Raw genomic sequence first — 27,090 nt, 5'->3', positions numbered from 1 at the left:
TGCATTGGCCAGGCTGCACGGGCTGCTGGCTGCTGGTGAAGGCACAGCAGCCCCGGAGAAGTGCAGAGGCCCTGGCCCGGCAGCGTCTGGATGGCAGGGAGAGGGGGCGGCCTGACGGGAGCGAGGGGGCAGGCGGGCTCAGAGGGAGCGAAAGGGGCTGCGCGTTTGGAGAGCCGGGCGGCCGGGGAGGGCTCAGGGCCAGGGGAGGGCACGGCCGGCCTTGTCTTCACTTCCCCGACTGGGAAGCGCGCTTGGGCAGGAGGTGCCGTACCAGGCCTGGGGGCGCGCATCTCCCCGCCCTGCAGCTCGGCGGCGGCCTGGGGGGCTCTGCACACTGATTCTGTGCAAAGTCTGGCTGGGCCCGGCCGTGTGCGCCGCAGTCCCGGCTGCCAGGCAGTGCAGCAAGACCCCAGCTCCAAAAGCCAAACCGGGCCAACCGGGCAGTCTCCTTTCGTGCTTAAACACCAACAAAACCCTTCTGTGGTTGCACTAGGTGATGAACTGTGACCGAGATCAAACACCTCTGTTCTTTTTCCTTTTTTTTTTTTTTTTGCGGAAGCCGGGGTTGAACTCAGCCCTATCTCCCCGGCCCCAACACCTCTTTTCTTAATAGGGACTCTCAGTAAGGTTTCCATTTTAGTATTCCTTTCATTCCTGCCCTGCTCTGGGACCTCAGAGTAACGCGGCTGCCCCAGCCCAGACCTGGGCAGTGGCGGCGTCCCAGGACCTCAGCCTCTGCACGATAGAACAAGACGCATCCAGTGGCGAGGCCCTTCGTCTGTACTCGGGCATCCCCTGAGGGACGTTGGGACTGTTTCTGTTTGAGGGAATTTCTTTGGGCAATTGTTTTTATTGAGCTGATACTTACTGAGCTCCGCACCGCACCGCACCGCACCCCACCGGGCAGAAGGAACAGAAGCCGCTTCCTTTGTTCTTTCAGCCATGCCTCCCTCAAAGTTAGACACCGCTGCTGAATTAGCATTCACTCGGCCTTTGTCTTCCCGGACAGTTTCCTGGCGCATGACCGGTGGCCCCCAGGACCCTGGAGGGGTCATCCTTTGTCTCTGTTGTCCACAGCAGGAACCAAGAGAGCCTGGGGCAAAGTGGTGCTGCCTGCCAGGCTTCCGGTTTCAGAAGAAGCCATAGCACTGTGACATTTGACACTAAGTCCAGGGGCTGGGGAGATAGCTCAGTGGCATAAGCACCTGCCTGGTAAGGGTAAGGTTCTGAGTTCGATCCCTAGTACAAAAAAAAAAAAAAAAAGACACTATGCCCAGTGGGTGTGGTGGCGCACACCGTCATCCCGGCACTCAGGCTGAGCAGGGGCTGCTGCGAGCTCCCCCCTGCGTAGGTACCAAGAATTGGACCAGCTGGGCCCTTTGTTCGGCCCATGTTTAATGCTGCCAGGAAGTGCGCGATTTTTCATGCAGGGAATGGGGTTCCACCTGCTCACTAATACTTGCTGTGGGCTTGTTTCACACTTTAGCAAATATACTTGGGGTTTGCTTCTGAACCCGAATACACAGCTTTGGTGCAAGGAACTTGGACCAAAAAACACATAGGTATTTTTTGGTAAGACAGGGTCTTGCTATGCAGTTCAGGCTGGCCTTGAGTTCACTCTGTAGCCCAGACTGGTCTCAAACAACGATCTTCCTGCCTCACCCCACCCCCAAGTGCCGGGATTACAGGGATACCACCTTGCCCGGATTACATGTTTGTCTTTTGAGACAGAGTCTTACTGGGCTAGCCTTGAACTCCTGATCCTCAGGCCTCTGCTCCCTGAGTTTGGGGAGTACAGGCAGCCTCACCATACCTGGCTCCCTGCTGTAGTTTTGATTTGCATTTTCCTTTTGAGATAGGATCTCCTGGCTTTGAACTCACGATGTAGCCCAGGCTGGCCTTGAAACAGTGATCCTCTTGCCTCAGCCTCCCCAGCGGTGAGATGACAGGACGGGCTGCTACACCTGACTCAATTTGCATTTTTGTAATGGCAGATGATGTTGAGCATCTTTTCACGGTTTCATGACTTGGAGAAATACTTTTAAATCCTTAGTGGCCTGAAAAGCCGCGGCCACTCCAGGCTGCCTGCTTATCTGTTGCGGAGGTCAGGTGAGGATCTCTGAACAGCTCCCCCACCCAGGCTGTCTTCACTATTTCTTCTGACCTCAGAGGCTCCAGATTCAGTTTTTCAAGTCCAGAGTACCGAGTTCCCCTCCCCCCACGCTGGCATTTGGGGGTCACTGACACCCGGCACTGACCATCTGACTCCCCTTTCTTCTTTGCCTTGTGCAGAGGGGTGCCCCCGCTGGCTGTCTGCAGAGCTGTCTCCACCCAGCCCACCCTCCGCCTGAGGGTCCTGGCCGCAGAGGCAGCCCATCGTGAAGCAGTGAGGGCAGCAGCTGAGGGAGCCTTCTCTGGGCAGGCGGGCAGTGTCCTCGTGTTCTGAGCCTGCAGCTCACACCCAGAGCCTGGCCCTGCTGTCCATCTCCTCCAGCGCCAGCAGCTTCGAGAATGCGCACTCCCTGCGGCCCACGGCCAAGGGCATGGGCTCAAAAAGCAGAGAGCAGGGACTGTATGTGGGGGAGATATGGCCCACCCTAAGGAATGTGCAGGGGGAGGGGTGCGGTGCCCACCCAGTGCCAAGAGGACGGAAAGCGGAGATAAGGCGAGAATCCCGGAGTGCCTGCCAGCTGGGCCATGGCTCAAGCCTCTGCTGGGGCAGGGCGGGGCGGCGGCAGAGGCAGAGGCCGGCAGGGTCCCTGGAGTCTGACACACTTTATTGAGCACAGGTTTGTGAACAGAGGGGCAGAGGACAGGCATGCACGGCACTGGTCTCCGTGGGCATGGGCAATGCATGGGGGGGCTCGGGCTGGGCAGGCGGCAGGAGGAGGGCTCAGGGCCAGGCGCACCTCCACTGGACCTGGGCTGGGCTGCTGGATCCAATGCCCTAGGAGCCGCAGCCAGGGTGGGGGCGCGGGGAGCCCCTCAGCTGCAGGAGTCACCCCCCACCCACAGAGCATCGGTACCACACCGTCTCTGCCCAGGTCACCAGGCCTGAGCCTGAGTCCCCGGGAAGTGGGGAGGGAACCCTGGGGCACAGCAGGCCACCTGCAGGCCTAGGCCTGCGCAGGACAGGACGGTGCTGCGGGCGGGCGGGAGGAGGACGCACAGGGTGGCGCTGGGTCTGGGGGCTCTTGGGATGTGATAAATAAGTAGCGCCCCCTTCAGGACAGAGCCCGTCTGCTCTGCTGTGGCCGGGCAGCAGCTGTGCCCCAGGAGGGCCTCAGGCCCGGGCCGCTGGGCAGAAGGCAGCTCATGGCTTCCGCCAAGTGCAGAGGAGGCGGGCTGTGCACTCACCCGCAGCGTCACAGACAGCGAACATGGCACAATCCACCCCTGAGGAGGGGACGGGGCGGGCGCTCGGGACTAGGCCCAGGGCTCACTCGTCCAGCTTCCCCTCACGAATGTGCTCAAAGGAGAAGGGCAGGAACTTGAAGCCGGTCCCGCTGTAGAATTTGTTCTGGAACTCGACCCTGGGAAAGGGGAGAGCAGTCACCAGCTGGCAGCAGGTTTCTTTTTAACAGAACTGGGAAAGCAGGGTGCAGTGAGACAGGCCTGTACTGAGGCTGAGGCGGGGAGATCACTCCAAGTGCAAAGCCAGCCCTGTCCCTAATTAAATACATTTTCAAAATAGTACTGGGAGTTGAGCCCAGGGCACTCCCACTTTACATCCCCAGCCTCCTAAAGTTTTCAGATAAGCTCTGGCTAAATCACTGAGTTGCCCAGGCTGCGCTCAAAGGTGCACACCTCCTGCTTTAGGTTCCCAGCAGCTGCCTGCAGGTAGGTGCCCCACACCCAGCCCACAGACGCCTCCCACAACTCTCCGGGACTCCCAGGTGGGCCTGAGCCCATCTTCCCCAAAGCCCAAGTAGAGCAGAGCTAGCCAAAAAGTGCATGGGGGGCCCAGCACCCTCTCCCTCAACATCCAGCTCCCTAGTTCTTTTCTGGAGGGGAGGCAGGGAGATACGGGTGGGGAGTGAAGTCCCCAAAGCCTTCAGGGCAGGGGAGGAAATTCCCAGGAAAACGGGAAGTCAGCAGGGGAAGTCTTCTCAGCCCAAGGCAAAAATATGTTCCAACCACAAAAACATCTGCGAGAGAATTCTTCTCTGGGGACTGAGGGGAAGGCAGGCCAGCTCCTTCCAGCCGGGCCCTCTGCACCAGCAGGAAGAGGCACCCCTGCCCTGCCCTGGAGGGCTGCCCGCGGCCAGCATGCGGCCAAATATGGGCAGAAAACCTCGCTCAGCTCAGAGGAGTGCCGGGAGAGGCCCAGGGCAGTTTCCACTGGCTCTGGGCCAGGGCACCGCAGCCTGAAAGAAGAGCTGGAGGGGTGCAGGGTGCAGGCAGAGGTGCTCCAGACTAGAGGGGGGGCTAGACTCACCCCCAACACCCCTAAGGCCCTTCCCAGTGGCCCAGCTCCCAAGGCCATTGCTGGGGAGCAGGGCTGGCCCCTGTGACTCCCTGCCACCCCACTGCGCAGGGCCCCCACTTCTGTTTCGCTCTGCAGCCCACATGGGTGCTGCAAGGGCGCCCTGCATGGCAAGGCCTGAGGGTCTGCTGAGCTGGCTCCTGACCTCCAGCACGCGTCATGCAGCCACCATGCTTTCTGGGGGCAGAGGTGTATAGGAAGGAGAGGGGGCTCTGCCCTCAGGGGCATGGGGCTCCCCTCCTCTTGGTGCCTCTCTACTCCTTCCTGCACCTCGGGGGCTGCACAGAGGTAGGGACTGGAGCAACCTGGGGCCTGGCAACGCCACCCCACCCACCCTGCTGCGAGAGCTGGATGGAGGTGAGGGCGTGGCACCAGGACACCTGAGGGCCCGTGGTGCCAGCGAGTGTTCTGCAGCAGGAGCCCCGCCAACACTGTGGGTCTGTCCAGGGTCAGACAGCCTGCTTACCTGCCTTCTGCAGACATGTCGCCTCCCTTCCATTCCCCACTTCCTCCTGTAGCGGTGGCCCCTTTGATGTGATTCTGAGACAGGGTCTCACTAAGCTGCCAGGCTGGCTTGTACCTGTGATCCTCCCACCTCAGCCTGCCGAATGCTGGGCCTACACAGCGGGGGCCGCCGCGTGGGTCCCCTGGCTTCTGCCAACTTTCATGAATCTTGAACAGTGGTTTTCCTCCCAGCCCAGGGACGCCTGTCACCAGCAGGGGGCGCAGGATGCCGCTGCAGCGCCCAGTGCCAGCTCTGCCTCTCCCCAGAGGGACCCTGGGTCCAAAGCTGCCCTGTGGGCTGTGGCTCTGTGCCCGCGGCCCTGGACCCACACGCTCTGTGAGCCTTGCAGGGTGGGAGGGGGCTTCTCATGCCGCAGCCCGCTGTGGGCAGCTCCGCCTGGCCCGGGGAGCCAAGCATAGGACAGGAAACAGTGAGTCACCCGGTGGGCGGGCCAGGAGGAAGCAGCCGCCGAGGCTGATAAGCTGGATACCTGCCAGGCTGGCCAGTAAGCAAGTGGCACTGTGCCCCCAGCCCCCGACAAGCTGGTTCCCGTCTGCACAACCAGGTGGCATCCTCTGAGGGCTCCAGGTGACCCACCCAGGTGATCCCAGAGAAGGGGAGGGGCAAGGCCGCTGGGTCAGAGTGGAGGCTCTGGGGGGTGGGGGGCAGGTACGCCCAACCTGGTCCGGAGGTCACCAGTACAGTGACCTTACCTCAGTGATTCCTGGGGTGGCTCAGCGAGTGTGGGACCCTTTCCCCTGCAAAACACTGTGTGTGTGTGGGGAGAGAGAGAGAGAGAGAGAGAGAGAGAGAGAGAGAGAGAGAGAGAGAGAGAGACCGACCGACCGAGACCCTTTGGAACTGTGTCCAGAGTTTCAGACTTGGAGGTTGGAGAATCCCAAAAAAAAGGGAAATTCTTCCAGTACAAAGTTGGGTACTGGGGCTGGAGAGATGGCTCAGTGGTCTAAAGCACCTACTTGGAACAAGCTTGGCAAAGCACAGGGACCGCGGTTCGATCCCCCAGCACCACATGCCAGCCAGCGCCGCCCCCTGGTGGGTTGAGCTGGCCACACACACACACACATAAATAAATAAAAAATTAAAAAAAAAAAAGTTGGGTACTTACAATGTCAGCAGAGGGAGGCTGAGGCAGGATGACTGCAAGGTGCAGTCCTGCTGCGTAATAGGGTGAGACTCTGACTCAAAAGAGCTGGGCTGCAGCTCAGCGGTGAGCACCCGGGCTTCAGGCCCAGGACAAAAGGGAAAGGGGCAAGGGGCCAGGAAGACGGCCCAGTAGAACAAGTGTTGCCTGGCAAGCCGAAGTGCCTGAGTTCAAGGGAAAGGGGGAGGGAAGGACAGCGCAAGGGAGGGGTGAATCACAGCACAGAGGGCGTGACGATGGCGCAGACCACACTGGAAAATGCTCCTACTGAAAACCAGCCTTTGGTGGCTGTGCTGGCACATGCTTGTAGCCCCAGCACTCAGGAGGCTGAGGCAGGAGGATTCCCATGAGTTTGAGGCCAGCCTGGGCTACAGGGCACTGAAGGGGGCTAATGGCTAGAGGTCTCCTGGGAGCCCACAGCAGGACAAGCAGGCTTTCTGTGGGCTTGCTCCACGTGCCACGTGGGGAGCCTTGGAGACACTGGTCTGCCTCAGGGCTCGGACCTGGGAGCCTGGCTGCCACTTACCAGTGCAACCGCAGGGCATGCAGGAAGGCGGAGAGCCCCTCCATGATGAGCAGGATGGCCACGGTGAGCGTGGCGAAGGTGGCAAAGATGAAGAAAAGCGCCAGGCCCCCCGCCAGGCTCTTCACGCTCAGGCCCAGGTGGATGACCATGGTCCACAGCACCTCGGAGAGCTCTGGGGCAGAGGCAGTGTGGTCAGCCCACGGGACCCAGCGGGCAGAGCCCCGCTCCTCCCGGCCTCAGCTCCCCAGCTCCACAGCCCGGTTACTCACGCGCATGGGCCAGGCTGAGCGCCCAGAGCCGCAGGTAGGAGGCAGTATTGGAGATGCAGCCCAGGCAGTACTCGATGGTGTGGATGGCCTGATGCACCATGGTGTCTCCAAAGTCAAACTGTCGTGGAGGAAGCCAGAGAGAGGCCATGAGGCCGGAAGGGTGCCACGCAGGAGCGGGGGTTCACCGGCCAGAGCTGCCACGCAGTGCCAGTCCCTGCTTCCTGCCGCGGCAGACTGGAATAGTTTGGTTTTGCTTGCAGTACTGGAGGGTGAACCCAGGGCCCTCACGCCGAGCTGCTGCATCCCCCACCCTGACTTAGTTTTTATTTTGAGACAAGGTCTTGCTACGTCATTGAGTTACCCAGGCTGGCCTTGAGTTTGGGATTGTCCTACCTCAGCCTCCTGCAGAGTGGGGATGACACATGTGCACCACCACTGCCAGCTCCTACCCTATCTCGGTGCACTTCTCAACACTGTCCTCCCGTGCCTGCCTGCCGCACGGGCCCTGCTGTGCAGGCCCTCTGGGGGGCTGGGGCTGAGCCCTGGGCCCTTGGGTGGGGAGGGCTACAGGCTGCCTGCTCACTGCAAAGCCTGGTGGCCTCTGCTATTCGCGTCTGCAGCCTCCAGGGCGTGGTGGTCTCCTTTCCTTCTGTGGCTTTTGAGGGGTCCCCAGGGAATGGGGCAGATCCCCCACACAGTGACAGTCCTGGGGCTCCACCCGTTCCTGTGTCCATGCTACGCTCACTCTGGAAGGCGCGTCTGGACGAGCTCTTGGACCCGTCTGGGGCTGCCTAGGCAGTGGGGGGTCTGAGTCCAGCAGCCTCCAGAGCCGGGCCCAGCAGCCATCTGCTCCACGAGGGCCCTGCATTGAGTTCCTGCAGGCTGGGCCCATCCTCAGGCTCCACTCCTGGGCTCAGTGGCTGCTTCCTGCCGGAGTCAGGGTCTGGTTTTCACCCCATCTCTGCCCAGACTGAGGGCTGGGTTGGTGGAGCTGCAGACTGTGGCCACGGAGGGGCTCACTGTCCCTCATCCCACCACACACCTAGTGCGTTCCAGCTTCTCACAGAGCAACTCCTGGGCCTGCTCACCCTGAAGCTGTAGTGACCCGGGCACCCCAGTCCCCAGCACAGGGCTGCCCAGCATGGAGGAGGACAGTGGCAGCCACCTCTCCCCACCCTCCCCGTTCCCTGCTGTGCTCTTTCAGGAGAGGGGACAGGCAGGGCAGGGCTGTGTTTCAGCACAGCCCCAGGAGCCACTGCACCCCAGCCTTCTCTTGCTCAATTTTCCTGGCCTTACCCTCTGGTCTGCCCTCACTCTTACTTCCTGCAAGTTGAATCTCAGAGCCACTTAGGGGCGGGGACTGTCCCTCTGCAGCAGCTGTCACTACAGGCCCTCCCTTGCTATGGCCACCCAGGCTCCCCAGGTCTCTGAGCCTCCTCCAGCTCCAGCTGGGTCCCCAGTGCTTACCGCTCTGCCACCTCGGGCTCCTGTGCCCACCTGGCTCCCCCCTCGGCTCACCTAGTGGAGCCCAACCTTGGGGACTCCTCACAGGGGCCTGGCTTCCGGGAGCTTGTGCATGTCCCACAAAATCCAGACATGCTCCCATTTCCCACCGTGACCCAGGAGGGTCACAGCTGGCAGGAGGGGCAGGTGCCTCAGCTGGCCCATGGGGACCCCCAGATGGGGCCATCTTTCCTAAGCAGCCTGCTCTGCTGGAGGTAATAGGAGGCTGGCACAGTTCCCTGGTAACGTGACCTGCTGTGATGGCTGTGCAGCCCAGGGTGTGGGCCAGGGCCGGGAGACCGAGCGGGTGGCTTCTGCTCCTCCCATGCCCAGGACAGGGCCAAGAGGGCGGACCCTAGTGCAAACAGTCAGCTGCCCCTCTGGCGGTAGCTGGGCACTGGGTGGGGGGCACAGGACACCCTAGTGCCAGGGAAGCCCCTTCCAGCCTCAATAGGACCCAGTGCACCTCTCCATCGGAAGCAGAGGCATCCGCTGAGCCCAGGGCCAGGATAGCAGAAGCCCTGGAGGAACATGGAACAGTGCAGCGAGGCCTCTCAGGCTCGATTTGAAACGTGTGGCACTAAAGGGACCCCTGCTCTGGAGGTGGCCTTGCTCCAGCCAGCCTTGCCGCCTCCCCAGAGCATCCGACAGGCGAGGCCGTTCCTGGGCACCGCCCACCTCGCACCAAGTGTGTCTGCGCAGAGCCAGCAGGAGCATTAGGCTGAAGAGGCCCTGCGCTCAGCGTGCAGGGCACAGACGCCACCCCGCACCGCCCAGGAGAGGAGGGGGAGGCCAAGCCTGGGCCCAGGCCCGGGCCCTGTGCGAGCACAGTGGCCAGGACTTGCAGTCCTTCCAAGCCACTGAGAGGTGTTAGATCAGCAAACCCACGACACAGAGACAGAGGTGACGACACAGCAGGATGGAGATGAGTGGTGCACAACACAGGCTCGGAGCCGGGAGATAGCGGTGCGTGCGCGTGCGCGGGGCGTGCCCGAGCGGCCCGGGCGCGGTGGGGCCCACAGAGTGCTCACAGATGGGAGAGGAGAAGCCCAGAGAACAGACAGGCTTTCATCTTACCACTTCATCCTCGGCAGGCTTGAAAACACAAACGCACACTTAGTGGGAGGCACGCACACGCAGTCACAGGTTAAGACACACCCTAACCCGCAGCTGCTGCGGAGGCAGGGCTGCTTGGCCCGGCCAAACTCAGCAGCAAGGGACAGCACTGAGGCTCGCGTTTCGAGGAGACGCCCAACGCTTGGGATAGAAGCCAGCTGGGGGATTAAGCCTGGACCCAGGGCCCCGGCACACAGGCTCGGCTGGCGGCCGGCAGGGGCAGAGCGGCGGGGGCAGCTGGGCCCCGCGTGCAAGAGAAAGACGCTTCCCAGGCCCGTGTTTCTGTAGACCAGAGCGCGCCGCGGGCGCTGCCTGGCATCGCTAGCAGCAGCGCTGTGCAGAGGACCGCCAGTGCCGACCGACCGGGGGCGGGAAGAAGAGGCTGCAGGGCGGGCCCAGAGCGCGGAGAGCAGGCCCAGCAACGGCGGGCCTGGGAGGCGGCCGCCTGTTAGTACTTTTAGTTTGCAAGAAGACGAGCATGAGCCTTCTAGAAAATCAAGCCAGGCGTCCCGAGTGCAGGCAGGAGCCACGCCGCTGGACCTTACCTCTTCCGCGTCCTCCGAGTGGGTGGAGAGCTGGTCATGCTGAATAATCTCAGCATCCTCCTCTGTCGGTCCGTTGCCCACCCTGATCCCACCAAAGTTGAGAGTTCCCTACACAGACGAACAGAAAGAGTAGAATTTGCCTGGGCTTTAGGTGAGTGGGTTCTGCGAGGTGGGAAGGGCGTGGTTAGTGCGTACAAACCTCAGGGGCACGGGCCCACAGGAAAGGACCGCAATCCAAGGCTGTATAGAAACGACCCCACAGCTGCCCCCAGGATTTATTCACACCACGCTATCCGCCGCACACAGAGTCGCTGGCCTCCCAGGGGAAGGGCTAGAGAGGCCGGGGGGCTCGGCTGCATGGGGGCCACCGCCAGAGCCCTCCCAGCCATCACTGTCAGAGCAGCCTGCAGGGCGTGGCAGGCGTTCCGCGCACCCACTAACATGCGGCCCACAGGGCCCTCGGCTCCGGGAGAGGCCAGGGCTCCTCTGGGAACAAGGGCTCCCTAGACGAGGGGCCCCTTCTGTCCAAACACTTGGGGTGCTGACCCCCACTTTTTTTCCCTGGTACCAGGGATTGAACTCAGGATCTTGTGCTTGCCAGGCAGGTGCTTATGCCACTGAGCTACAGCCTTGGACCCAGACGGGGCTGGGGGTGGGGTGAGGGCGTGGGGGGTGTAGATTTTCTTTTTGGTACTTGAGACTGAATCCAGGACCTTTAAGTTACTGAATCACCTAAACTGAGCTTGATCTTGTGATCCTCCTGCCTCAGAGTGCTGGGATGACAGGTATGCCCTGCCATACCTACCTCTCTATGCAAATTTTAAAGTTAACTTCATCTGAAAAAGTTGGGGTTTACTGAGTCAAAAAGAATCTCTGGCAGGAGTGGGTGAGTCCGACAGATGCCAGTGTGCGGTCACTGTGCCTGAGGGAGAGGAGCCCTGGGACCCTTCACCTGCTCCCTGAGGCTCCCTGCGGCCCCTCTGGTGTCACCCTTTAGGGCTGCCCTGTGACCGAGTCCAGCGGTGCCTCCCAGTCCCCTGGCAGCTGCCTTCTAAACAGGCTTTCTAGTCCTGCGGCCAGCAGTGTCCATCTCAGGATCGCTATTGTTATTACGTCTTCTGTGTGTGTGTGTGTGGTACGGGGAATCAAACTCAGGACTTGCGCTTGCCAGGCAGGTGCTTATGCCACTGAGCTATCTCCCCGGCCCTCTGTTTCAAGACTTCCCTGTGCACCCGGATTGTGTGATGCTCAGGAGACCCCCTACACAGAACACGTGCACCCTCAGGACTCCCAATCCCCTCTGGGACACCTGCGCCTGCTAAACTTAGACACACAGGCCAGACAGTCCCGCATCATAGAGTATAATCACAGAGAACTGGGAACAGCCAAGGTGGACTACCCTACGGGTTGGGAGGCCACGGAAACAGTGACAATGGGAGGACACAATGACTGAGACACCCACTAACCATGGGGCAGGAGAGTGCTGCAGTGTATAACGGCCCCCAGGCAGGCGCATGCATGCACACACACACACGCACACGCACACACTTGTACCAACCACTGATAGATGCCAGGAGCACGGCCCTCCCCACCGAAACGCCCACCGCAGAACAGCACCACAGGGGGCTCTTGGCTAGCGCCGTGCCCTTAACCAGTGAAGAACAATGTATTTTTGTGACATCAGTAGTGGATTGTCAGGGTTATGGGATTATGAGCTACTTTCTGGATTTTTGTTTTATTTTTCATTTATGTATTTGGTACAAGGTCTCACTAAGCAGCTCAGACTCGTAATGATCCTCCTCTTTTCAGCCTCCCCAGTTCAGGGATGACAGGTGGGCGCTACTACACCTGGACTCTGTCACTGGCTAAGTGCACCCTGGGGGCAGGACCAGGGATCATGACCCTGGTCCCTGCACTTGCCAAAGCAGGTGCTTAGTCTGCTGAGCTATCTCACCAGTCCTTCTGTTTTGTTTTGCTAAGAAATATGAGGCATGATAAAAATAAAAATTATTCCAGTAAATTCCACCTTGTCATTAACCCTGCTTAAAATGCTTCCCTTGATCAAACACCTGTGTTCTGGCCAGTGTCCGAAGCAGGTATGGAAATCATCTTTTGTGGTTTCAGTTGGCTTATGGCTGCCTCAGTGTCCAGGATCAGTTCAAAATGCTCAGCTCTCATGCTCATTTTGACTTTGAGGAGGAGCTGGGAATTACCCAGAGCGAGGCCCGGTGACCATGGTAGGTGAGCGTGCTGTCGTGGCACATGTGACCACCCTCAAGAGAGAACTAAGGGCTGCAGCGGGCCCAGGAGGGGTGCCTGACATGTCCTGGGCTGGGCACAAGGGCAGCAGAGGAGGGTGCAGGGTGCAAAGCCCAGAGTAGAGGCTGCCTGCGCAGCCCCCAGGTATCAGCTCCTGGGAGGGACACGGAGGAGTGCTACCTCAGGCCTTCGGCTCTCAGAGCAGAGGGAGGGACAATCAGCAGAAAGGAGAAGGCAGGTTGTGCCTAGGAGGTCACTCCACAGCCGAGAGGCTGGACCACAGCACCATGACAGCTGAGCATCCAGGGCCAAGGCCAGGGGCCAAGGGTCTGAGGTCCTCCTTGTAGCTCTGCTGTCTGATGCTGTGGCACAGAGAAAGGCAGCAGCTGCAGAAGGGCGGAGAGAAAGCCTGGACAGATGCTGGCTTCGTCCCAGGACAGCGTGCCAGATTCCCAAGCATCAAGACCAGCTCAGCCCCTCAGGAGTGGCAGAGAGAAGTGTGGAAGAGGTGTGCTCAAGCAGTTCTGCGCAGAGAGGAGAGGCCCTGCCTGAAAACAGCTGTAAGAGCCAAGATTAAATGTCTGTGTCCCCCAGTGCCAGCCCTTTCAGGGTAGTTTTATAGCCTGGCTGTGGGCTGAGTTCAGAATAGTCAGGGCACCTGAGAGGCTTGGTCATCTACCTTGGGTTTCATTTCTTCAGAGGACTTTTTATTTTTATTTGGCAGAACCGAGGACTGCTCTCAGACCCTTGTGCTTGCCAGGCAAGTGCTCATCTACTGAACCATCTCCCCAGCCTGGACTGTTTTTTTTTTTTTCTTGCGGAACCAGGGATTAAACTCGGGCTCCTGAGCTTGCCAGCGAGGTGCTTATTCCACTGAGCCATCCCCCCCGCCCCCTTTTTGAGACAAGGTCTTGCTGTGCAGTTCCGCTACGCCTGGGCTGGCCTCAAGTTCACAGTAACCTCATCTCAGCTCCAGAGTGCTGGGATTGCAGGTGTGTACCACGGTGCCTGCTCCTTTGAAGGACTCAGTGCTATTGAGACTTGGCACACATAGGAAAGTGCTGCCAGGGAGTTAGAAAACTATGATTCGTAGTCTAGAAGGACTGAGGCAAGGCGGGAGACTGGTTAAAAGAAGACTGAAAGGACGAATATTCAAATGCTTAACGCTCTAAGTGCTATTACTGCACCAGAGTCTTGAAGGGGCAGATCAAGCCAGAAGGTGACTCTGGCCCCTACAAGACAGAAGAACGGCCACCACACCAGACACAGAGACAGAAGGGACCAGCCACCACACCAGATGTAAAGGCAGAAGGCCACTGGCCACCACAGCAGATGTGCAGCACGTGGGAGGAGGGCAGGGCTGCGAAGAGCTGAGGCCATGCGGCGCCCGACTTCCCACGAGAAGGAAGCACGTCCACACTCGCACTTTCGGGAGAGTCATGCTAACAAGGACCAGGCGTCCAGGCTGCGCTCTGAAGCAGAGCCTTGAGTGCAGCAAGTGCAGCTGAGACCAGAAGCCCTCCTTCCAGGTGAAAGCTCACTGCCCGGTCACTGGGTGTGGCTGAGGCACGAGCCAGGAGCCACCACCTCGGCTTAGGGTGATGGGACGGGATGCAGGACTCACAGCAGCCGCTCGCCTGCCAGGGAGGGCTCTGTACTTACATTCCGTGTGGGGACTGGCGGACAGAGGCAACAGCCACACCAGTCTGTTCTTAAGAGGTGGAGTGCACTTCTGCCATCAGGGAGCAAGGGGACATGCTCCCCAAGGACACAGCCCACATCAGTGCTGGGACAAGGCAGCCTGTGCACCGTCTGCCCCTCCTTAGACACAGCGTGCCATGGGGTGGACGGGAGTCACTCACTGTCGCGGCTGCTGCTGCCTCTAGTCCCTGCTGGCTCGGGGCGGGGCTCCCTGGGGCCTCCACGGGTTGCCCTTCCTGATGGTGCGGTGTGCGAAGAGAAGGAGGGAGAGGAAGACAAGAGCAGAGGGAGGGCAGGGGCGAGCGATGGGGCGTGGGGGATGAAGATGGTTGGGGAGGAAGAGGGGGGGCTCATCACTCACTGCTCTGCACTGCAGGAAGCGCACGGCAACCACGGCTCTGTGCCCAGCCCCGGCCGACTGTGCCAGGCCCAGAACTCAAGCGCACACAGGGGTGCAGGCGCAGGTACATTGCTTTTTGAGAAGAAAAATGCCAACGTGCTTTAAGGCAAACCTTTCCCAGATACTCCAGTGGGTGCATGCTTCACTTTAAACGGCAGTCTCAGGCTGCCCCGAGGCCGCCCAGGGCCAAGCTTATGTCAGACGGCCCAGCCCAGTTCTGCTCAGCACAGCCAGCATGAAGCATAGCTGGGACCTAAGCTGCGCCTTGGTTTCTACCCAACCCTTGGAGCTGGACCCAGACATGTGGGTGCTCAGTGTGTGTCTGTGCCCCAGGTGATGCTGGGACATGGGCTGGTGTTTCGTAAGCAAATCCACGTGCATGCACAGTGGTTCTTGACCTCTGGGAGCTGCCTCCCACACATCTAGTGACCCAGACAGCAGACACTCACCAGATGCTTCCTCCTCAGGTACTGGCGGCGCAGGACCAGCGGCTTCAGCAGCAGCATCCAGGGCACACACAGCAGCGCGACCACCACGAGGAAGCCCTGGATTCCCTTCTGTGGGGGGTGGGGGTGGAAAAAGGACAGTGTGTCAGGTCACGTCCCAGCCGGCTGCACACCGGGGTCCAGGCCAGGAACCCGAGCAGCACCTTCCGCCTCCCAGATAACGGGACACCCAAGAGCTGCCCTTTCGGGTTCAGAAACTGCAGGCACCCAGGGGCCAGGCTGCCTTCACAGCTGCACTTCTGGGCTCAACACCAAAGGCTCAGCTCCCAGGCAAGAGAAAAGTCCGGGTTCCTGCCCGCCCGCCCGCCCGCCCAACAGCACACATGCCTGCCTGCTGGCCCACGCACCTGTCCAGAGTAGAGCATGGCGTTGCCCTCGGGGTAGGAGAAGAGGAACATGTTGATGAAGTGGATGAGCAGGCTGGGCGCGCTCTCCGACGTGTGTGCGCTGTAGGCCGTCCACTTGTAGAAGATGAGTATGACCAGGTAGCCGAACAGTGAGGACATGAAGATGATCTCCGGGATGAACCCAAAGTAGATGTTGAGGGGCTTCTTGAAGTAGCTGCAGGGGCAGAAGGGGGGCTGCTCACTGTTTGGAGGAAGAGACCAGGAAAGCCCAGGCGAGTGCGAGGCCGACTGCGCCCCAGAAGCTCATTCAGTCTGTGTCCAAGGGGCTCCCAGTCAGAACTAGGCGCACACCAGCACTCTCAGAGATGCGAGAGGGCTCCCCACCCCTTCCCATGTGAAAGTGGGGAACCCAGTACATGGGAGGCTGCTGCCGCAGACCCGCCAGCCTCGCAGGGCCTGAGGCCCAATACTAAGCGACAGCCTTGGCCTTTGTTCTTTTTTTATCTTTTTTTTGTCTTCATGAAACAGGGTCTTGCTATGCAGTTCAGGCTGGACTTCAACTCAAGGTCAGTTAGGGCTATATGGTGAGATCTTGTCTCAAACAAACAAGGGCCACGCGAATTCTGTGAAATAACCGCGATGGCACAGAGTCAGCGTGACTTATCTCTGTGGGAAGAGCCTCATCTCTCCTGACGACCGGGCAGAGTGACTCACATGTGATTGAAAAGGCTCAGGCTGACGCCAAATAGCATGTGGACAATTCCCAGAATCACCGACATCTTCATTTTGAAGGAGTTGAGGAAGGTCAGTTTGTTGGTGGCGATGTTCCAAATCTGTCAAACCCAAGCAGAGAAAAAGCATCACACCAAGAACTCTCAGGAGGGATCATACTGTTCCTCTGTTTAGGAAAGACTTGCTTCCTTATGGGAAGCTGGGCCTGGGCTCAGACGGCGGCACACTGCCGCACCTGCCACGCCCACCGGCGTCATCTGTGGGCCAGGGCCGCGCTACTTGCCATCCCTGTCTGGGCCCTTGAACAGCCCAGCCTGGATGCTGCGTCATTTCAGCCGGGGCCACATCATGGCTGGCTTTGAAGCCTGGCCATGGTGCAGGGGTCATCCCAGAAGCAGACACAACGACGGCTCTCTTGGTGCTGGGGACAGAACACGGGGCGTGCATGCTGTGTGCGGCCTCTGCTGCCGAGGGAGCCCAGCCTAGCGGTGGTTCTTTAGCACTATAAGCAGTAATCGGTACCCAGATTCCCACTAGGTCTAGCTCTGCACCAGCAATCCACGTACTCAGCCCAGGGCACGAGAGGCCCTGCCACTGCTGCCACCAGTGCAGCCAGGTCTGGCCACGCCCTCCTCCCACACCTCTGCCCTGTCCCCACAAGAGCTCTGCTGTGACCACCTGTGGCTTTGGGCTTCACATAGCTTCTTCTAAGCCTGAGGCCTGCTGTTCACACCCGTGACACTGTAGGTGGAGGCCGGTTGTCACAGGCTAGGCAAGGACCCCCCTGCATCCGCCTGTTGCCTCAGGCAGGGTGCCACCATCACCTGGCCTATACCACAACTGTTCTCATGCCCCAGGACCTTCCCAGCCTGCTACAGGCTCAGGAAGCAGTGCTGCTCTGCCCTGGGTGGTAGCACATACCCTCACTGCATTTCCTGCTGAGCAGGGGCTCAGAGACCTCAAACATAAACATACGCGACTGTCCTCTCTCCAGTCCACCTGTTCCTGGCTTAGTTCTAAAACTCCAAATGGTGGGCACGCATGCACCTGGTTCCCTGAGAACTTCCAACATCTCTCTGTGCACAGCCAGTAACCTTAAAACACAGGGCACACACAGAGTCATGGCCTCCCTGTCACTGTACTGTGTGGGGCAGAAGCTCAGTCTTAGAACTGCTGGTCTGAGCTGGGCGTGGTGGCGCATGCCTATAATCCCATACTTGGGAGGCTGAGGCAAGAGGTTCATTCCAAATTTAAGACCATCCTGGGCTACAAAGTGAGTTCAAGGCCAGTCTGAACTGCACAGCAAGACTGTTATGGTTTGTGTCCAGTTGTCCCACAAAGCCTCATGTAGTCACGGGGTGGCTTCTGGAATTTGTGATTGTGATCCAATGCTGGGATTATGGGTATGAGTTCCCTGGGGCAGATACTCTGCATTACAATGTAAGGAGGGGACAGAGGCTAGCTAGCTGCTGGAGCTGCTGTCCCTCCCTTTGCTCTCTGTTCTTTGCCACCACTATGAAAGGTTGCTCTCTGCCAATTACCACTCTGCCTTGGAGTCAGTTGATTATGGACTGAAACCTCCATTAGCTGTGAGCTAAACAAAGCTTTACTTCCTTCCTTCATTTTTGGTGTTTGGTATTTGTCCCAGCAATGAAAGAAGAATAACCAAAGCAGAATTTGGTACCAGGAGTGGGGCTGTTGCTATGACTCATCCTGATCCTGTGGATTACAAGCTTTTGGGAATGGCTTATGGGAAGAGATAGAAAAGGTTCAGAAATGTCACCTACAATGGGGCTGGAGAGACGGCTCAGTGGTCTAAAGCACCTACTTGGAACAAGCTTGGCAAAGCACAGGGACCGCGGTTCGATCCCCCAGCACCACATGCCAGCCAGCTGTGCCCCCTGGTGGGCTGAGCTGGCCACACACACACACACACACTAAATAAATAAATGTTAAAAAAAAATTTAAAAGAAATGTCACCTACAAGAGTAGCACTGGAACAGCTACTGCTGTTCTGCATGGGAGATTCTTGTTAGAGTTCAGGAGACCACAAGACTGATAGAAATCCTGCCTGTAAAGGCCAGGTTGAGGCGGTTTCTTCTGGGAAGAAAGACTGCATTGGTTGTTGGACTCCAGATGATGTGTTATGGCTTGGCAGAAAGTTTGTCTGCATTTTGCCCATGTCCAGAAACTTTGCCTGGGACTGAAATTAAGCCTGATGGACTGATTAATCTGGCAGAAGAAACTTCAATGCAGCCAACTGTTGAAGCAATGGCATGGCTATTGTTGGGAGCTTTTAGTCAGATTTATGTTGAGAATCAAGAGCAAGGAGCCCAGCAGGATGATTTAAAATGTGAGTCTGGCCAGAAAGGAAGCTCCAATAAAGCTGTGTTATGCAAAGATAGAGCTGAGAGAATCTCCTTTGTGGGAAAGGAACAAGAGAAAGGAAAGGAGGGCATCACAGGAGGCAGCAGGTCTCCACCCTTTGCAGCCTCAGAATTGCAAGGATGAGAGACTTTGTCTTGAGGAGAAAGTTGCAGAGCACCATCTTTCAGGGGCAGTGGCCACACGTTCCAGAATGGCAGTGGCGGCCATACCAGGTTCCAGAATGGTGCCAGCATGGAGAATCTATTCCTCGAAATCAGGGCCAGAGTGCTCAGAGATCCAGGCACTCAACTCCTACAGCCAAGACAGAAGAAAACCTGGTTACTGCTCCAACTGGCGGCAGACCTTGGCATCATCCATGTGGCATTGTTTTTAGGTGCAGGCAGAATGCAAGAGTTCTGAGGTTAAGAAGGCTTCCACCTCGATTGTAGAAGGCCTGGGAGGCCAGGCCGTGTGCCCCTGAGAAGGCAGTGTGTGAAGCAGAGAGTGAGAAGCTTAATGTGTAGTAGAAACCCCTTAAGTCTGGAAAAGCCAGAAATGTGGGTCATCTAAGGGAAACTGCAAGGAGGGTGCAAAGCTGGCCTAAGAGAGAAGCCGTGGGAGATACCACCAAGAGAGAGGGCCTTAGGAGTGGAGCCATGGAAGGCTTCTGGAGCTCACAACTCATTACAGATTGCTTTGGATGTTCCACATGGAACTGTAGGACTTAATGTTTGCCCTGCTGGATTTTTTTTTTTTTTAATCTGAGAAAAAAAGTATATATTTAGAATTAGTCAGCTGGACTCAGTTTATTTTTATTTATTTATGTGTGTGTGTGTGTGTGTGTGTGTGTGTGTGTGTGTGTCCAGCTCAGCCCACCAGGGGGCGGGGCTGGCTGGCATGTGGTGCTGGGGGATCGAACCGCGGTCCCTGTGCTTTGCTAAGCTCGTTCTAAGTAGGTGCTTTAGACCACTGAGCCATCTCACCAGCCCATGGACTCAGTTTAGATGATCCCAATTTTGTTGGCAACATCCAGTGCATCATAATCAGGAGCCAAGTGAACAGATGCCTTCTTCTCTCCATCAGGCCTGATTAGGGTATTGACCTTGGCCACACCAATGTCACACAGCTTCTTCACAGCTAGTCTCATCTGGTGCTTATTGGCATTGACATCCACAGTGAATACGAGTGTGCTGTTGTCCTCGACCTTTCTCATGGCTGACTGCTGTCAGGGGGAACCTGATGGTGGCATAGTGGTCAAGCTGTTTCTCCTGGGGGTGCTCTTCTGAGGGTATCTGGGCTGGCTCTGGAGCTGCAGTGTCTTGGGAGGGCGGAAGGCAGGCAACGTTCATATATTCTTTTTGTGGCTGTGGAAGCCTTTCGGCACGGCCCTCTTGGCCTTCAGAGCTTTCACTTTGCCTTCAGCTTAGGGAGGGGCTTCCTCCTTCGCCTTCAGCGCCATCTTGGTAAAAAGGCTCCCTGCTGGGTTTTGGACTTGTGTCAGTCCCAGTGCTTTGTTTTTATTTTATTTTATTTTATTTATTTATTTATTTATTTTTGCAGAACCGGTGATTGAACTCAGGCGCTTATTCTATTGAGCTATCTCCCCGGCCCAGTCCCAATGCTTTGTGTTCTCCTGCTGTGTGTACCTTTTGGAATGGTAGTGCTTTCCCTGTGCCACTGAACGCTGAAAGTGTTTAACTCTTCATTTGTACAGCGGCTCACAGTTAAGAGTTTGACAATTCCTAGGGATAGACTAAAATGTCTTTTGCAAAGACCCTGTCTCAAAAAGATCAAAAAGGAAAGAAACAAAACAAAACAAACTGCTGGTCCAGCAGGCACTGTGCCTGGCAGGTGGCAGGGTCCAGAACATGCTGCTTTGTGAGCCTGTGGAACATTACTAGGCCTTGGCCAACCTGGTTCTCTAGGTGTATGCTAGTGACAGCAACATCTTCCTACGGCTGAGGAGATAGCTTAGTGACATAAGCACCTTCCTGGAAAGCACAAGGTCCTGAGTTCAATCCCCAGTATGGCGGGGGGAAGCAGCATGTGCCTCACAGCATTGAAGATTAAAGCAGATGTGCTGAGGGGTGCCATGGCACTGGGTCCACAGCAAGAGTCTCAGTCCCATTAGCGTTCGTCTGTCTGTCCGTCCGTCCATCCGTCCATCCTTCCTTCCTTCCTTCCTTCATTGAGGCTGGCATTGAAGCTCATCATAACTAAAGTACAGCCAGCTCCATATCTGCAAGGTCCATACCAGTGGATTCAACCAACCACTAATCAGATAAAAAATACTCAAAGCAGTCGTCCTCCTACTTCTTCAGGAGGCTGAGGCAGGATGCCTACAGGCGGGAGCCCAGCCTAGCAACGTTGTGAGATCTTGTCACAAAATGAAGAGAGGGTAGGTCCAGGGCTCGCCTCCCCACGTGCACACGCATGCGAGTGGGCACACAAGAGCACGGTGTGGGCAACAGGCTGCCCAGGTGGCCTGGTACTCACGCACTCTGCCCTCACTGAGGGGACACAGTGAGAGGCCCCTGAAGTGGACGAGGGGCCTGAGTGGTGATGCTGAGGGGGCTGCGGATGCTGTGACAGGACCTGTGCTTCACCCACAGCTCCGCCCCGGCCGTGCGCCACACGGGGAGTCGCTTGCCAGGAGCTTCCAGCAGGAGCGCTGTGGCCTGTGGAGACCCAGGCGAACCTGTCACCCGCTCTTAACTGAAGGAAGCAAAACAGCTGCGAAAGGGAACAAAACCCTGGCAACTCTTAGGGATGGACTAAAATGCCTTTTGCAGACACTGTCTCAAAAAGACCAGTGCGCGTGCCTGTAACCCCAGCACTTGGGAGGCTGAAAACAGGAGGATCACTACGAGTCCAATCTGTGTGGTGAGACCCCGTAGACCCTGTACTAAATACAAAATAAAATAAATCATCTTGTAAATAAATATTTTTAAAAAACAAACAGTAGAAATGGATTGAAAATTGAGGAGTGTCTTGAAAAAAATCAATCTCCCTATAGTCAATACTTGTAGCTACTTTGGGAATAAGCAGTGTTGCAAGTGAGCTCAAGGCCAGCCTGAATTGCAGAGTGAGACCCTGCCTCAGAAAAGGGCTGGGCACAGGCCTTAATGCATGTAAGCACTCAACGTAAGGGTTCAACAAAGCTACACGTATCACTCAAACCTTTTCTCCCTTGGCTCAATAGGTTCTGCCTGGAGCCTTCTTTCTTACTCTCTCTGTCCATTTCTCAGGAGATGTCCTTCTTCCCTCTGCTTTTATAATTATCTCTATCATCTAAACATCTCCTGAGGCAGGAGGATCGCTGCTGTGGGTTGGAGGCCAGCCTGGGCTACACAGAGAGCTTAAAGTCAGCCTGAACTATAAAGCAAGAACCCACCTCAAAAACAAATGAAAGAGGGCGGGGATACAGCTCAGCAGCGCAGTGCCTGCCTGGTAAGCACGAGATCCTGAGTTCAATTCCTGGAACCCCCCACAAATTAAACAAATAAATAAAAGAAAGGAAGTGCTGGATGACACATGTGGCTTCCAACCCACTTGGGCCTCACGTGGCTGGCGTACACGCTGAACAGAACATGCCACCATCAAGGACAGAGCTATCTGCCATCACTTCCATCCCCTCCCTTCCACATGACAGCAAGTGGCATACAGGACAGGAGTCTCACCGGATCGATGCCAAAAGGGTATGGGCCGCCAAAAACGCCAGGCACGGCTGGGTTGAGCTGCAGAACAGGGTTCCCGTGCAGTGTGTCCTCCCTGCCAGAAGAGGGGCACAGTGATGTACTCCACACGATGGCAGAAGCCACCTGGCCCGAGTCTGCCCACAGAGGACAGAAGGACAGCCCACCTGTGCCATCTCTGCAGGAAGAGGGGGGCCAGAGGCAGCGAGGGGCACCAAGCAGGGGCCTTGGGCCTGCTCCTCACTGACTGAGCCAGCAACAAACGCACATCCTTGAATAGAGAGGCTTGCTCTAATAGTGTGAGGCAGGATATCAGGTCTGCATCTTGTACAGTGAATAACCACTGAGACAACAACATGCAATGTATTATTAAAAATGTACTAGAGCATCTGGACACCGGCTGCTGCACAGGCCGGACACTGAGAGGGGACATGATGTCGCACAGGGGCAGGGGTGCTGGCTGGCAGCTTGTCAGAAATTGGAGCAGTTTCCGGCCTCTCCTGCCACTTACGTCCAATTATAGATAGTGAACATGGGCCGCACACTCCAGGATGACCCGAAAATATTCAGAGACTTGGAGAAGCAGTCATTGTAGATGAGGCCGGTGTAGGTGGAGAACACGCCCATCAGCAGGATGATGTAGCGGCCGCTGAACACGGTGCTGAACATCTGGAGGGGGAGGCGGCAGCAGTGAGCACAGGGAGTGCACTCCCCCCCCCACACACACAGGGCCTCTTCTGTGCTAAGGTCCTCGGAGCGGCTGCGTCCCCTTGAGCGACTGCCCAGGTAACAGACTTCTGGGTGTGAGTTTCATAACAATGCATGAGAAATCACAAACTTCTGTCCACACACACGTCACTCTGGTTTTTGGGTCGTTTCTGTTTTCTAGCTGTGCTGGGGGTGGAACCCAGGGCTCGGCTCCAAGCAGCACCCGGCCCATTTCCTCACTTGCTGTTCTGGGATGGGGCCAGCCCCTCCTGCCCAGACCTCAGGCAGCGCTGCTGCCGTACCCCGCAGACCAAGCTCAGCCATACCTCATTCTCATTCTTCTGAGAGAGGATGCGGCTCTCTCTTAGCACCATCCACACTGCAAAGAGGGTCATCAGGATGCCGTGGCCGAAGTCCCCGAACATCACAGCAAATAGGAACGGGAATGTGATGATGGTATACGGAGCTGGGGAGAAGCCACAGAAAGGGGGGCATGAGGGCAAGTAAGCCAGGCACTGTGTCCCTCTGCTAACCTATGGGCACTCTGCCCTGGGTGGGACCCGCCCCCACAGCCCCACCAAGCAGCCGGCTGGCACCCAAGCTGTAACTGCACACAGGGGCAGAGGGTGGCCCAGTGGGACTGTGCTTCAACCTCTGGTCCCTTTGCCCAGCCCCATCCAGGGCAGCACCCTGTACCCAGCTGAACCAAGCAGCCAGCAGTGGGCCCTGCAGGGTGGGACCAAGGAAGCTCCCTGGGCTGCTCTGTCTCTCCTGCAGGACGAACCCAGGCCACAGGCAGGCTACACTCAACCTTTTCCACCGAGCCCTTCTCCGTCATGGCTGATTTAACAGTGAGCCCCTTAGGGCGAGACCAGACCTATGCTGGAAACAGCCAACAACTTTGCAGCAACTGCGCAGCCAGGGACAGGGAGGCTCCACAGCAGCGGGGGGGAAAAAGGGGCCTTGGAAAAACACATGCTGGAGCAGCATCTGTGGAGCGTGGGCAGGAGGCCTGGCTGCTGCAGGGCGACCCGGAGCACTGTGGAATGGGACCTGCAGCTCGCACTCAGCGGCCTCACAGGCCCACAAAGAGCCTTCCATGCTGAGAGAACCCGAGCCACGAAGCCACCCAGGAAAGGCAGCCGGGTGTACCTGGGTTGATCTCCCGGTAAGTCCCGATCCCATAGGCGTCCACGATGTTTTGGAAGCCAGATGTGAATTTGTTAGTCTTGTTGTAGGTCGGGGGCGTCTGGCTCGTCTGCATCCTGTTCAGAATGGAGGGCACGGTGGAGCCACTGTGCTCCTGTGGAGACAGACAGCACACACGCCGTCAGGCTGTCCTCCTCCCTGCGGCAGCCATCAGACTGCCTGTGTATGCCACGGGGCCTGCAGACTGCACATGAGAGATAGGACCTCAGAGGCCAACTTTCCCAGATTTTGGGGGAGCCACAAGGGTGGAACATTTACTGTGTAAGATTCAGATCCAGTCTTGGGGTGTACAGGGCATCAGGGCTGTGAAAGGTTTTTTGGGGAGGGCTCAGCCCACCCTGAGGGCGGGGCTGGCGCGGCATGTGGTTTGGGGATAGAACTGCAGGCCCCTGCGCCTGCCGAAGCTTGCCTAAGCAGGCACTTTAGACCGCTGAGCTATCTCACTGGCCCATGTGAAATATTACCTAGAAGCCAAGAACAACAGTGCACGCCTGCTGTCGAGCACTCAGGAGGCTGAGGCAGGAGGATCACTCAAACCCCAAAGTTTGAGACCCAAGAGTTCAAAAACATTTGCTAGGGGTAGAAAGTGGGGAGGGGGGTGAGAAAAAAGCAGCACGATGTTTCACACACAGGTAAATTCCCTGTGATGACTGACCATTACATCCATTTAAAAGGTACTAATACAATTGTTCAAAATCACAAAACACAATAAACAAAACAAGTTTTCCTGGAAGCAGGCCCTACCAAGGGAGCGCGGAGAAAAGGTTGGGTGGGGCAAGGCTACAGGGCCCAAATTCAGGGCCCCAAAATTCAACAAGGCCCTATCTCATAAAACAACAGAAAACTCTAGGGTGTGCAGCCAGACAGCACAGAAACTCTTCCTGCTGTGCGGCGGGTGCGCCGTGCTCTTGTCTGTGCCAGCCTCAGAGCCACCTGGGCGCCCCCCACCCCGTGCCCAACAGTGCAGCTGCGCAGCCGCTCCTTCCGCCCTGGCTCTGCCCCGCCCACATGGGGGTGCCTGCTGAGCTGCTCCTATGAGCGCTGCCCTTCAGGCAGAGCTGGGGCCTGCGGCCTCACACACCCTGACTTCCCCTCCTGCCTGCTCCTGCGCCTGCTGCTAACCAAAGCCACCGCAGGCCCGCTCATGCCCCACAAATCCCGCACCTTCTCTTGCACCATCAAACCCTGGCCGGGGGCCGCTGTTACTTCCTGTGTCTAGGCGACAGCCATGCTGGCTGCTGCCTACTAAAGCGCTATGTCCCTCTCTGAGAAATCATTTCCAGCCCTTTCGGCCTGGGATAAGGTGCAAAGCCTCGGCCCTGCCCTTCGATAACCCTTCCAGTGCCCAGCAGGATGGCGGCCACCGGTCATCCCAGCCCTCGGGAGGCTGAGGCAGGTGGGTGCTGTGAGTTTCAGACCAGCCTGAGCCATCTAGTGAGACCCTGTCTCAAAACAAAACGCCAGGCTGTACCTGGCACACGCTGCTGCCCTTTGCTTCCTGCCCTCTCCTCCTCACATCTGGTTTTCAGAGGCCTCACTGGTGCCACCCTGCTCTGCTCACTCTCATCTGGTTCCGTGCCCAATGCAGGGGCGGAGCCTCCTCTGTGCGAGGCAAACTCTGCGGCATTGCCGCCCCCTGCGTCACCCCACTGCGGCCCTCCTCAAAGCCCTCTCCACTCACATGGGCAGCACAGCCCCCCCCACGCACAGGGCCTGGGCTCAGCGAGGCTGGCCGGGGCCTTCCCCCGTCACACCTGCCCCAGCAGCTGTGCGGTCATGGAGCTCACACTGTCCCTGACCCTAGGCCTTGACCATGGCTGAGACAGCAGCTGCTCATGAACCTCCCAACACAAACTGCCAGGGGGCACATGGCCAGCCCTGTGGGACTGTGAGCCGCGGCCACAGTGCTCCCTTCTTGCCCACACTGTGCAGTGCCCTGTGCCACCGTGAGAAGATGCGTGCTGTGGGGACACAGAGCACACACAGGGCTCCCGTGGCAATGTGGCAGTCGTGATCCCTGCTGCTGCCTTCCCAGGCTGCGAGCATGAGAACTCACCGTGCCCCGCCGGAGCGCAAACTGGATGGAGTCTAGGTCAGTGACGGGGCACCAGACCTCGGCGATCAGGCACTTCTGTGTGACGTCGATGTTGCAGAGGTTCAGGGTGTGGTAGATGGCCTTCATCTTGCGCACCTTGATGAACCAGACCCGGATGTTCTTGGCAGCGGCCTGCAGGACTCGCTGGCGGTGGTCCTCAGTTTGGTTCAGAACCTTTTGGGGAGAAGGACAGAAGCTGGGCCCTGGACTCTAGGCTTCCCTCTCAGAAGCAGCTAGGGGGACTGCTCAGAAATTATTCTGAAAATAGGCTTATTTGTTGGTCAAATTACAAGAAATATGGGTTCTAACTACTAACATTCAAGACCCAAGACCAGTAGATGAAGGTGTCCCTTTTCCAGCGGTCCCCCTGGAGATGGCGCCAGGCCCAGGAGCTCAGATGAGGACAGTGAGCTCTGCAGCACCCTGTCCACGCCAGGGAAAGGAGGAGAGAGGCCGCCCATTGCCTCTGACAGGGACACCAGGGCACCCAGGGGCTGTGTAGCCACGTCCACAGCCCTCATGGCAGAGGAGGGAGGACAACAGGCCTCACGCTGAGTCTGGCACTGGGACAGAGCGCTCCAGAGGAAGGCGAGGGGCATTCACAGCCTGAGGCTGCAGCACCAGATCTCAGGCTGCACAGCAGCGATGGGAAGTCCAACGCTTCCCGCCAGAAGGAGCTGGCCACGAAGCCACTCGGCGCCAGGAGAAGCTCCCTGAACCCCCACCTTCCTCTGAAGGGGAGAGGCTTCATGCCAAGCATGTTAAAGTCACCAGCTCAGCCCAGAATAGAGCAAGAAGCGAGTCCTGAAAAGCCATCCTGCACACAGCAAGGGGACTTCGCTGACATTTAAAGCAAAGGCCATAAGGGGCTGGAGAGATGGCTCAGTGGTCTAAAGCACCTACTTGGAACAAGCTTGGCAAAGCACAGGGACCGCGGTTCGATCCCCCAGCACCACATG

The 27,090-nt window shown here is 57.7% G+C and overlaps 1 protein-coding gene across 4 annotated transcripts in view; it reads right to left on the bottom strand.

Annotated features, from left to right (window-relative positions):
- Window positions 1-3,152: 3,152 nt before the first annotated feature.
- The window catches only part of Atp6v0a1 (ATPase H+ transporting V0 subunit a1), a 54,643-nt gene continuing 30,705 nt past the window's right edge, over window positions 3,153-27,090 (bottom strand). For 2 of the 4 annotated variants that reach the window (XM_023718075.1, XM_023718074.1), the window contains exons 10-21: window positions 26,093-26,305; window positions 23,980-24,130; window positions 23,154-23,293; window positions 22,631-22,788; window positions 22,105-22,195; window positions 16,040-16,158; window positions 15,326-15,539; window positions 14,922-15,029; window positions 10,113-10,220; window positions 6,949-7,066; window positions 6,680-6,851; window positions 3,439-3,533 (exon numbers count right to left, since the gene is read on the bottom strand). In XM_023718075.1, coding sequence (XP_023573843.1) covers window positions 3,440-3,533; window positions 6,680-6,851; window positions 6,949-7,066; window positions 10,113-10,220; window positions 14,922-15,029; window positions 15,326-15,539; window positions 16,040-16,158; window positions 22,105-22,195; window positions 22,631-22,788; window positions 23,154-23,293; window positions 23,980-24,130; window positions 26,093-26,305 — 1,686 coding nt within the window. In that variant the 3' untranslated portion in view covers window position 3,439. Of the gene's footprint in view, window positions 3,534-6,679; window positions 6,852-6,948; window positions 7,067-10,112; window positions 10,221-14,921; window positions 15,030-15,325; window positions 15,540-16,039; window positions 16,159-22,104; window positions 22,196-22,630; window positions 22,789-23,153; window positions 23,294-23,979; window positions 24,131-26,092; window positions 26,306-27,090 lie in introns of all 4 variants that reach the window. The other 2 variants (XM_004633782.2, XM_004633784.2) reach the window with 2 other exon arrangements.

The sequence above is a fragment of the Octodon degus genome, unplaced genomic scaffold (assembly GCF_000260255.1).
Source record: "Octodon degus isolate 3935 unplaced genomic scaffold, OctDeg1.0 scaffold00056, whole genome shotgun sequence".
NCBI lineage: Eukaryota > Metazoa > Chordata > Mammalia > Rodentia > Octodontidae > Octodon > Octodon degus.
The sequence above is the reverse complement of the archived record's forward strand: the minus strand, read 5'-3'. Positions and strand labels throughout refer to the sequence as shown.